This window comes from Scomber scombrus, chromosome 3 (assembly GCF_963691925.1).
Source record: "Scomber scombrus chromosome 3, fScoSco1.1, whole genome shotgun sequence".
In the NCBI taxonomy this organism is placed as follows: Eukaryota; Metazoa; Chordata; class Actinopteri; order Scombriformes; family Scombridae; genus Scomber; species Scomber scombrus.
This window is the reverse complement of record NC_084972.1, coordinates 20,449,084-20,460,945: the sequence shown is the minus strand read 5'-3', so window position 1 is coordinate 20,460,945 and position 11,862 is coordinate 20,449,084. Positions and strand designations below refer to the sequence as shown.

The window sequence follows — 11,862 nt, the reverse complement described above, 5'->3', positions numbered from 1 at the left end:
GTTAAAATACAGTATGTGTTGTAACAGAACAACACATGCTCTGAACAGAATAATTTTTAACCTGTTATAACTGTTGTAAATATAATGATGATGATTTTGGGAATGCAAAGGTTTTTGTTTGTTTGTTTGTTTGTTTTCACTAAATTTCCAAATTTGTTTTATATTATGAGTTTTATATATTATTAAAAAAAACTGATATCAAAGATGAGAAGGGTGAAACATAACCTACCAGAATAACTGAATAGAGTTCTCCTTTGATGCCTTATATGAAATAGGTCTCACAGCAAAGTCACATCTTTTTTTGTATATATAAGAATTGTGCTTGAGGTATAGAAAAAGAAAAATGATACATATCCACTGTTACTCTTCTGAGGAGACCCGAACTGTGTCACAGCAAGAGGCTGTTTAGAGTTTCTGGCTCAAATCAGTCCCACAACCTCCTCTAACTCTCTCTAGGGTCCATAAAATTTACATTTTAATTGTTATCATTACTTCGATAAATAGTGGACCTTAGTTTGAAAGAACAATAAAAAAACACAATATATTCAAGAGGCACAGTTTTTATGAAACTGCACATTCAAGCATGCAGGACAATCTTTAATATACATACAGTACTTTAAAAAACTTGGAAGTGAAGCCCATCTTCTCATCAGTGTTACATATATTCATTTATTCCAAGAATTCATGTTTTGCTTTTCATTTGAATGTAAGTATTGATCAAAAAAGAGTTACTAAAAGAACGATATGGTTGAATGTTGTTTTTTTTAGAGTGATAATGTGTAAGATTCAATTCAACAGACAGAATGTAACAGTATATTTTGTACAGTTTGATCATGTTTTATATCACACAGTTGTACAAAGTTTGCTGTTCATGAGCATGAAAACACACACATGAAATGTCACCACTGGGACTTAAACAGAGCCTGGCTGTATGCAGCTAAAACCCTGAGGTTAATTCAAGAAGAGAGAAAAACAGGTTTGTCTGCTGCTTTATAGGCGTCTCCAGTCACCAGAGCAAAGCTGTTGAAGCGGGAAGGTTCGACCAGTTCAAACCTGTATAGAGACTGAAAGAGGGAAGGACTGTTTGCTTTTAACATCTGTGTTAATATTAACTGTCCCTCTGCGGTAAGCTGTCATAGCTTTTCATGTACCAACATTAAAGGTGAAATTATTGTCAACTGCCACACACATGAAAGTCTGTTATTGTCATTTTTCAGGACACGTGCTGTGTTAATAAACTAATTATAAACGAAAAAACTCATAGGTTAATGTTTTCCTGCATTGATTTTTGATAAATATGTGTGTTTCTCCTGCAGAGTGGTGTACTGAAGTTTTGTGATAGTTTAGAAATAGACTACTACTTCGGTATGATGAATGTCTGAATTCAATAATCATAATTCCTGTTTGCATTTTATGACCCTCTGATCAATTTTTTAAAAACCTTTTCTCACCAGAGAATTTTGAAACTCTCTGTTCGCACTCACTCACTTAAAGGTACCCAGTACAACCGCGGTGAGCTCCACTGGCCACTGAGCAGCTCCACTGGAGGAGATGGGGCGAGAGAGAGGGTCAAGCCTTGTTCTCTAACTTTCCCCCATAGACTGTATAAAAATAATGAACTAGCAACCGTGACACAGGTTTCGGAGCCTCTGGTTTGGCAGTTAACCATTGCCATCTTGGAATTTCGGAACCAAAAGTGATGAGAAGTGACCATATTTGGACGGTGGAGCTGACCCTAACGATAGATACAGGCTTGCTTGGCACAGCGCATTTACAGTCTATAGTTAATGCAAATGCCAATGCTAATTTTCACTAGCATATAACAGGCTTAAAACCATTAGAAAGAAAGAAAATGTTCCTATCAGACAAGCTGAACATCTGACTTCTTAGAGGTTCTTTTAATACAACCAAACGTTGAACAAGACTTGTAAACAAACAAAGTGTTACATTTAATTTTCATGAACTGAAAACACACTGAAAGAGAAAAATAAGAGAGCAGGCTATGCTTATACTCTGTGAATCTGGGGTTATGCTATGGTTATGCTACTTAACCAACCTTGTCAACCTTGTTTTATCTCAAATGTAGGTTAAATGGGACTACAATTTAAAAGAGTTAGACTTTAACTCATTAAAAAAAAATCTACTGAGGTAATAAAGTGAGTAGTAGGATAATTTTCTCTTTGACCTACATACAGTCAGACTTATTCTTGGAGCCAGTGAAGTCGCCCCGTTACAGTATGGAAGCCCATTTCCGCCACTGTGATGAAAAAAAAAATCCTGTAAGTCATCATAATGAGAAACTATCTCATAATAATGAGAAACTATCTCATAATAATGAGAAACTATCTCATAATAATGACTTAGTATCTCAAAATAATGAGAAACTATCTCATATTAATGACTTAGTATCTCAAAATAATGAGAAACTAAGTCATTATTATGAGATAGTTTTATTCATCAGATATTTGGCCGGATGTGCCTGTTGTCCTCAGAGGAAGCTAACACGAGGTGCACTAGGACCAAGCGGAAAACGCGCCGCAGACGCACTTTACAACCAGGGGGAAGGTTTTCACTCTGGCTGGAATTTACACAAAGTTGTTGTTAATTATACTGTTATCTGTACCAGCGGTTACTATAGGAAGAAAAACACTTTGTGACTTTAAAACATCTCAGATAAACGGGGCGTCAGGTGCCACGTCTATGTTTTCTTCCTCTTCCTCCACGTCTGTGATCTTCCTGAAAACACCTGCGTGATTCAGGTAACTCACCCATGAAGAGGGAAGTCCTTGCGCACTGAGCGGTAAAAAGGTAAGGCCTCTTCAAATAGATCACCTTGACCATTCCGGATTATGATTATAAATTAATACAGAGCTCATAAATGTGTCTTTGTGTTGTTTCTGAGGTGTTAGTTACATGAGTTAAGTTGAGTTTAGTTACCTGTGAAGGAACAGATCCTCCCTCTGAGGTCCCTTCCTACTTTACAAACAATGAATGCGCTGGCAGCAAACTGGCTGAAGGACGGAGACACTATTTCCCCTCTTTACCTCACTAGTAATGTATCACTGGTTGTGCTGTTAATGTTGTCCATACTGTAACCTAAAGAAACAGAGAGTAGGCTTATGTGCATTACAGGGTAAACTACTTTTTACTGCTGTGTATGCTGATGGTGAACATGACACACCCATGCACACTGTCCAGCAGGCCTGCAGAATAAATCATAGTTTAGGGTTTCTGTCCAAAAGATGAAACGGTGAAACAGAAGGCCTCATGTTACTCTTTAGCCTGGAAGAATCAGAGGTTAGTTCACTGTGATACTGCTGTACCTTCACCATATTGATAATATACAGTACACATAGTTTTGCAATACTGTCAGTCAGCTGCATTACATATGTGTATATTGTATCTAAAAAATAGAGGAGGAAAATAGTCTCTAAGATGACAGAGTAATTCCACAAAAAGCTGAAAGCAGTCCTACTTTATTTATTCAATTAAATTACATTGTTTCAGTTTTACAGAGTTTTGCAAACTGAAGGGATCAAATTGTGTTTATCAAAATTGGGATCTTATTTATTATTTCTCTTCATGCATTGTCTCCAATACCTCAACTAAGGGAATCGGTCAGTAGGCTTGTTGGTCCAATACCACAACTCTTCTATTCTCTTATTTATAATCTGTATACTTAACAGTTTGGAAATGATTGGGATCATTTTTCATGTAAGGTAACACAAGTCCAGGGAAAGCTAATTCTTCAGCTGTTGGTGTGACTGAATGATATAACTGATAGCAGAAACATTGTTTTTTTATAATGACATTGACAAAATGTAATAATGTGTCATGTTAAAAAGGTATGTCATAACTTAACATTCACTCCGCTTAATAAGACCAGTATTGGTGTCAATGGTGATCAGGGGGTCAAATCAATGTGTCCCTATTTGGGCAACAATTAATGAATATTTTCATTATTGATTTAATCTGCTGCTTCTCAATTAGTCAATTAATATTGTGAAAAATTCCTATTATGATTTCCCACGACTCAAAATGATGTATTTAAATGCCTTGTTTTGTCTGAGTAACAGTCCAAAACCGAAAGGAAAAAGATATTCGGTTTAGAACACTAAATTGTCATATTTAAAGAGCAACTTACTCTTTTAGTTTCCCAATCTACTTGAAATCATTAATTTAATCAACTTCATTGTGTAAAACAATGATATGATACTTTAAGATCATATCGGCACAATATAATTCCACTGAATGTCCTCTCAAGAGTTTAACAGACATCACATCCTTTATTAAACAGACATAGTGTGCTTTTTGTTTGTTTGTTTTTGAAGGCTTTTTGTTTGTACGTGTGATCAGAAAATAAACTTGAGGGGAACTTCAAAGTTCCAGTTGTGTAGTGGAGACTCTTTTTTGCAAGGTAGCCTCTCACATCATGATGATGTTGAACTCACTGGACTGAGGACATTTATACATGTGTCCAATAAGTATCTATATCACTGACAACCTTTTTTTTTGTTGATTCTTGGATTAAATGTGACCATCCAGACCAGTGATCTGTCATTGTGAATGAGACCACACTGTCCCCAATACTTAGTACTTGTTTGCGCTGATGATCCTGAGACCTGAAGTTGGTTTGAGATTGGCTCAAATGACATTCCTGACTCTGCAATTTTATTATGCAGATCTGTACTGAGCTCTTATGGACATTCCCATTGTTCTGTTTCTGTCTCTGTAATGCATGAAGTCAAACACACTCTGCTTATACAGACACAGGTCATATTTAAAATATAGTCAATAGTCAAGTTATTAAAAGAACACACTTAAAAGCAACAAATGTTGACAAACTTCGCAGAGATAATCATGTTATGTAACACAGAAGTACATTTTTCAATCATTCTGTCACTCACAAGAGGCCTGACAAGTTTGTGTAAAGGTTTGACTGCAACTGTATTGAGGATATTTAAATTCTATAATATGATAACCGTGATAAAGAATAAATGATACTGTAATACTGACATACTGCTCAGTCTTAATGTGAACTACTAATTCTGGATTCAGATTCAACTGTCAAACAGTTTTTCTTGACATTTGCTGTAGTGTTACAATATCTTCCACTGTAGTGTTACAATATCTTCCACACACTATATCCATGTTTGATAAATAGCATTGGTTTTTCCCATCTCGCTTTGTATTGATGGAGGATGTTTGCATTCATCCTGTGGGTTTATTCTTTACAGGATCATGGATTTTGAGATTGTTGTCTCTCATTGCCATTTACTCCATTTTCTGACATTTTAAAAACCAAAGAATCAGTTAATCAAGAAAGCAATTGGCAAATTAATCTATAATGAAAGTAAGCGTTAGTTGCAGCCCTGCTGTATGTTTGCGCACTGTTACAAATACTGCTTCAAAACATATCGCAAAAACAACTATTTTTAATGTTTTAATTTAAGCAAGCTTCAGCATCTCATAAATAGTGCCCTACACCATATAATGTTTACATAACTCATTACCACAGTGATACTGTATGCTGGAGGGCATCTTGGGGCACACAACTCATCAAACTTTAAAGCCCATGCTGTAGATCAAGGAGGCAGATGATTGCTTTATCTGTCTTATTCGTTCTAATCAGTATGAACAAGTTTCCATTCAGCCTTATGCAAAAGGTGAAGTTAGTGCTACATACCACAGTGTGGTGGTATGAAGAACATTTTTCCAGCACCTTCAGTCCAAATGGAGCATTTAATAAACACCACAGTACAACTTCAGCATTGTTGCTGACCAGGTGTTAACCAGATGTGGAGCTTGTATGGCCACCATGTACTGTTCTTCAACTGGATAATCCTTGCAGGATGTTATTATGTGAATATGTTTCCAAACTCTCACCACAGTGAGTATATTTCAGATGAGGCATATGTATGTTTTATAGCAACACTGTTATTAAAATGTAGTTTGGGACTCAGTTACTCATAATTATGTTTATATTTTGTCCAACTATTCTCTCATTTACCCTTTTTTAAGGGAGAAATACTGGATCATTTATTCATCAAGCCTAAACAAATAGGTGAAAAATGTTGATCACGGTTTCTCAAAGTCCAAGATGACATCCTCCAAAGTTGTTTTGTCTTCAACCAACAGTCCACAACCCAAAGGTATTTAGTTTACTGTCAGGGCTAAAGAAACCAGAAAATATTCACATTTAACAGGCTGGAGCTAGAGAATTTCATTTGTTCTTAAATATGATTCAAAATGTTTAATTGATTATCAGAATGTTTGACTTTTTTTTGTTGAACTACTCACACCTTATAATATGTATTGTGTGTCAATGTCTCATAAGTAACTTTGCTTTGTTTTAAATGGTGGAAGTGTTTTATTGCAGGAATTTCCCTGCAGTAGTTTGGTTTATGCAATAAAATGGATGTATACATTAAATACACATGAATACAATAACATAACTCTTACAAGTCAAGTTAAAAAATTATGGCAACACAAATGATGAGAGCTGATTCTTCACTTCTTGGATACAGTCTCAAGAAAAAAAAGAAAATTATCAGCTTCACAAAGTAGGAATTTTTACAGGACTGTTGGATTGGGTTATATTGCACATATGTTAATGTTATTGTGTCCTTACCCTGTAGAGTACTACATATTTCAGAACTTATGTTGAGTAACATGTTTGCATCAATTGCAATTTTTCTTCCCTAATACCATTGCACTTACCACTTTTGTATCACTTCATTCTTTAAGTGTGAGTCATTCCTCTCAATGATACCATCACTCAGGTTCATGTTTTTCATGTTAAGACTTGTAAGGTCCCACCACTGTTTTTCTCATAACCTGTTTTCCCACTCTCTCAATTCTGTTTGTTCAGAAAATTAGCCATCTTAGCACTTGAATGCAAAAAGAAATATACAGGAACATTAAAAACATGAACATTATATTAACAGAACATTCAACTTTCACATTATCAACTATAAATTTCAGACTTTGGGCCATATAAATAAACATAGATGCAGATGGCCGTCATGGTCACATGACTGTTCTTACATGTGAAATATGAGGCTATTAATCCACTTCAATCTCTGCCTAACCTTCCACAAGGTTCTATTGAAGCATTAGCTGGTGTTTTCTGTATTTATTTATTGGGCGTATTAAACTAAAAGGATTCATGTAACTTCCTCAGAAATCCCTTAACCTTGGAGGTGCCTTTATTATTTTCCCAGAAGGTTTTCATTATCATCTTATGTATGTGTGGTAATATAATAGGAAAAACAGTTTATTTCTTTGGACGTTTTTCTTTACATGTACCTGCAGTTTGACACAAGAATTACTCTACCTGTTGTGACAGTAAATAACTTCCTCAGCTATAGTATGCTTTAGTTATCATACGTATTAAACAAAAACATTTTTTTCAAAGAGGAGGAAACATGCTCCCTGTTCACCAAATGAGTTGCCATAGCAACCAGTAAAGTGTAGCAGTTGTGTGTAATAGCAGCACAGCATGACTGCAATACATCTTCATCCAAGCACATTACTCGAATAATTTTAGATTATACAATGACAGCTTTCCAGTTAGAATTTGTTTTTGTCTACTTAGCCCTTTTCTCTTCTTGCAGTTTGTCCTGCAGGGATGTGTTCCAGTCAAGGTATATGCGGCAGCAATAGCCGCTCTCCCAACAGATCCTCCAGGTCAGAGGGCAGCAGTTCAGGAGCCCACTATGCCCTGTGTGCCCTGGGGGTTGGACTCATTGCCTTGGGTATTGTCATGATCGTGTGGACTGTGATACCTGTGGAAGGAGAGGACTCAGGCAGCCCACCTGCTCCATCAGGCAACACTACCACAGACAGCAATGATAGTAATGGGAATGCAGAAGACCAAAGCAAGTCCTCGTCAGTGGCTATGGTGCTGGTTGGAGCTGGGGCAGTCATGTTGCTTTTGTCCATCTGCCTCGGGGTGAGAAGCAAGAAGAGAGCTCGTGAGATGAGAAACCAGCCAGTACCAACAGGAGGCCTCATGGATCATGTGGCAGGAGAGCCGGCCGAGCAGTGAGTGATGACTTGCTTCTGTTTTCATACGCTGATTTCTCTTTCTCATTGATCAAGCTAAACTAGTAAGTCTGCCTCATCAGACCATATTCAATTAGTTTTTTCTGGAAAACATCATCTAAGATTCAAACACTGGTAGTTGTACTTCACAGATTTTTAAAAAAAAAAGGAGATGCATCATACATTTCATTTTATGTTACAGTATGTACCATTATCACTAAAGTATCAAACACATTCATGTTAGGGGAGCCCTTATCTGACTTGTCAATTATTGATCTTATTAAATAAACCTGGTATCAGCCAGACTGATCCACATTCAACACAGTTTCTTCATTATATGTATTTTTATTTAAGTTACATTCATTCAGTCAAGATGTTCACTGACTCAAGATTTGATGCAACAGCAATTCCTCTTCTTCTCTGTCTCAATTAGTTTCCTGTAGTTAGGAGGTAGAGATCCTGAGATAATATGTAGTGCTTTCTCACTGAGGGTCACCTCATGCATCTTTTTCCAGAGCTTCAGATCCACATGCATACAACGTGCCGAGTTACGAGGAGGTCGTTGGCAGTGGCGAATACCCGGTCCGTCAGAGCAATCTACGCCAAAGCACCTCCCAGCTGCCATCGTACGAGGACATCATAGCTGCTGTGGAAAATGAGGGAACAGAGCCCACTAACAACCCCACTGAGGACACCCCTCTTAATGATTCCACACAGGCTCCCACCTCGCCTGCTGCTACTACTGCTGAGCCTCAAGCCGACCATGCTGCCCTCGCATCAAACCCCAGCCTGCCCACCCGTAGCAGCAGCCGGGCCAGCCGTTTACTGCGGCCCCTGCGGGTGAGGAGGATCAAGTCAGACAAACTGCACCTAAAGGACTTCCGCCTCCAAATCCGTAGCCCCACACACAATCCGGTGAACATTGAGCCCATCACTCCGCCACCGCAGTATGACAATAAGATGCCTGAATTAGGGTAGAACCTCTCCCTTATGTCATTTTGCCTGTTCCTGATGATTAAAAATATCGCTGGATTAAACGAACTAATGATAGCATTTCTGAAAACCCGTTTTCAAGAATGGTGTTAGGTAGGTTAAATGTTGCTGGGAGCAGCCTGATGGAGGCCGTGCAGACACACCCCTGAAATTAGAAAATTTCAAGTGAATTTCACGCCCTTTTTTATCAGCGAAGATTGTGATTGGCATATTTATTCTGTTAGAATGAAAAGGATCGGCTGTTCTTGACAATCATTTCGCAAGTCAAGTCAAACAAAGGACATGGTTTCAGTTTTATTTAATAACTGGTTGTAACGTGTGCAGTTATGGACACCCACCTTCACCTTACCAAAACTTATCATTATTGCTCTGTGTTTTCATTCAGATTAGTTATGAATTGTAGCTATTTTGAAGTTGTGTGTGGTGATTCAAGGGGGAAAAGGGAAACCAATTGCGTTTTTATTTTTTAAGTGGTATTAATTATCCTAAGCATCAGATGTACAACTTTTTGTGATTTGTATGACTTTGAAAAAATGGCGAAAGAGTTTTGAATTATTTTCTGTTAGTTTGTGAATGAGTTTGTAAGTTCCTTTTAAATCCCTTTGTCTTAAACAAACTGGTTCAAATTATCTTTTTGACCCAGATATTTACAGAAGAAAAATGCCATCTATAATCTCAATAGGTGAGGTTGAAAAAACAAAACACTAAGGACCTGTTGGATATTATGCTAAAGAGATGTGATATTGAATGAAATATGAACTTCCTCTTACTACCTTTACGTGTTTAAATCCTTTAAGATACGTTGTAATATTTGTGGTGAATAAATGTTTTTGTTTCATTTAGGATCATGACAAGATTCCATATTTTCTGTTTTGTTGATTTCAACTTTTACTCCTCCAACATCATCTTGCCAGGATTGGTAATAACAAGTAGATCTACAGTGCTTAATAGAAACTAAACCAAAAGAAAATGTGTTTTATTGACACATTTTCTGATATTTTCTCTTAATTCCATACTGTAAGTTTGATAGAGCTGTATTTATTTTGAGAAAGATTTTTATGTTTCGTTAATAAAATATGACTAGTGTATATGTTTGTTTCTGCATTGAGTCACCAGGACAAATTCTCTCTGGTGAGTTTCCACTTTTGCATCAATCTACATGCATCGCAGCACTTGTTGGTAAATATTTAGCGCCCTCCAGTGGCTCAAAAAGGTAAAAGGCTATATTGTAGTTTCCTTTGGTTTCCTGTTACTGAGACAAAACTGAACAAAGTTCTTTCCTAAGAATAAAGAAAACCAAGAATTATGAAAGTGCATGTTTAAGATTATAAGAGTTAGGGGGGAACTTTATTTTTTTAATTAATTTCTGATGACTGCATAGGTAATTAACATCTGCACTCTTCCTTAAGTGGGTGAACAATTACCCATTTCAATAAAACAATTGTATTAATAAGAATTGTTTGAAATATTAATAATGTTACTTAAAATAATTATTTGATTTAATGAACTTGAACTAATGATAGTTGATGTTTGGTCCACAGCAAATATGCACCGGAGGGACATAAGTGATACACATAAATGGTTCTCATAAACTTCCATATAGGAAATGTATATGAAGAAGTTTGGACCCAGGGATAATAGTACAAAACAAATTTTCTGAAAGAAAAAAATGTTTAAAAATGAATGATTTAAGAAACAAGATTTTGGAGGAATAAAATAATTATGAAATGCTAAAAAATTTCATCAAATCATTACTTTTATGGGTTAAATTAAAACTATCTATCCATGGTATTATTTTACAAGTGATATTTTGGATTTATAAATAGTCTAATTGTGCAGTTTCCCCCTGAGGGTTTTCCATCTGGATTTTGGACCAAACGCTTGTTACAAAAACAAGTCCTCCAGTCTCTATAGTTTTGTAACATTTATTCTTTTTGTCAAAAAGTCTTTTCTTTCCTTTGTTTTTTAATGTATGTTTTGTTTAGGGGGGGGGGTTTGGTTTGTTGTTGTTGTTGTTTTTAACTCTTTCCATTAGTGGAGGAAAAGTATTTTATTGAGCTAACTAACTATTTTAAATGCTGTTGGATGGTTAAATTAATACCATTGCATCATCTTTCATAAATTTTGTTTTCTATTAAGCAGTAACTTTAACTGTAATGGGGTAAAAAGTTCAGCATTTCCCTCTGACATGTGATGGAGTACAAGTATGCTTGTTTTCACTATTTCATGTTGACCTTCATTAGAGAATGTAAAATATATTCTACATCGTCTCATCTAAAATGTTTGTTTTAAGAAATAGGACTGCTAAAGAGAAACTAAACTGCTGATCTGCAAGTCTAAAACGTCTGAAGAAAAGTTTATTTTTATATTTTCAAATCAACTATATTTTCTTTAGCTCCACCCTCGCCTCGGTTCAGAAGGATTTTTCTTTTTCCTTTTTTTTTTTTTTAATGTGCAGCTGCCATGTAGCAGAGGGAGGAACAGCTGGCTGAGGGAAGAGCCAGCCCGGGGAGTCAGTCACATTCCTGGCTGGGATTCAATGACTGAACCAGACACAAACAAACAGAGAGGGCGAGGAGAGAGAGAGAGAGAGAGAGAGAGAGAGAGAGAGAGAGAGAGAGAGAGAGAGAGAGAGAGAGAGAGAGAGAGAGAGAGAGAGAGAGAGAGAGAGAGAGAGTCACACATTGAGTGAGTGGGGAGACAGACTGAGAGTACGCCAGACTGAGCAGACGAGGCATATTTCGGGCGCACATTAGGAGTGCGTAAAACCGCAGGAGCGCATAGAAACACGGTACCCGGTGATTGTGCGTTGGATAATACGAG

The 11,862-nt window shown here is 36.7% G+C and overlaps 1 protein-coding gene across 1 annotated transcript; it reads left to right on the top strand.

The window, feature by feature from the left end:
- Positions 1–7,624: 7,624 nt before the first annotated feature.
- Positions 7,625–9,024, top strand: tmem51b (transmembrane protein 51b). Its single transcript, XM_062416518.1, has 2 exons — positions 7,625–8,046; positions 8,562–9,024. Exons 1-2 carry the CDS (start codon positions 7,631–7,633, stop codon positions 9,022–9,024), a joined length of 879 nt encoding a protein of 292 aa, XP_062272502.1. The 5' UTR covers positions 7,625–7,630.
- The last annotated feature ends 2,838 nt before the right edge of the window (positions 9,025–11,862 follow it).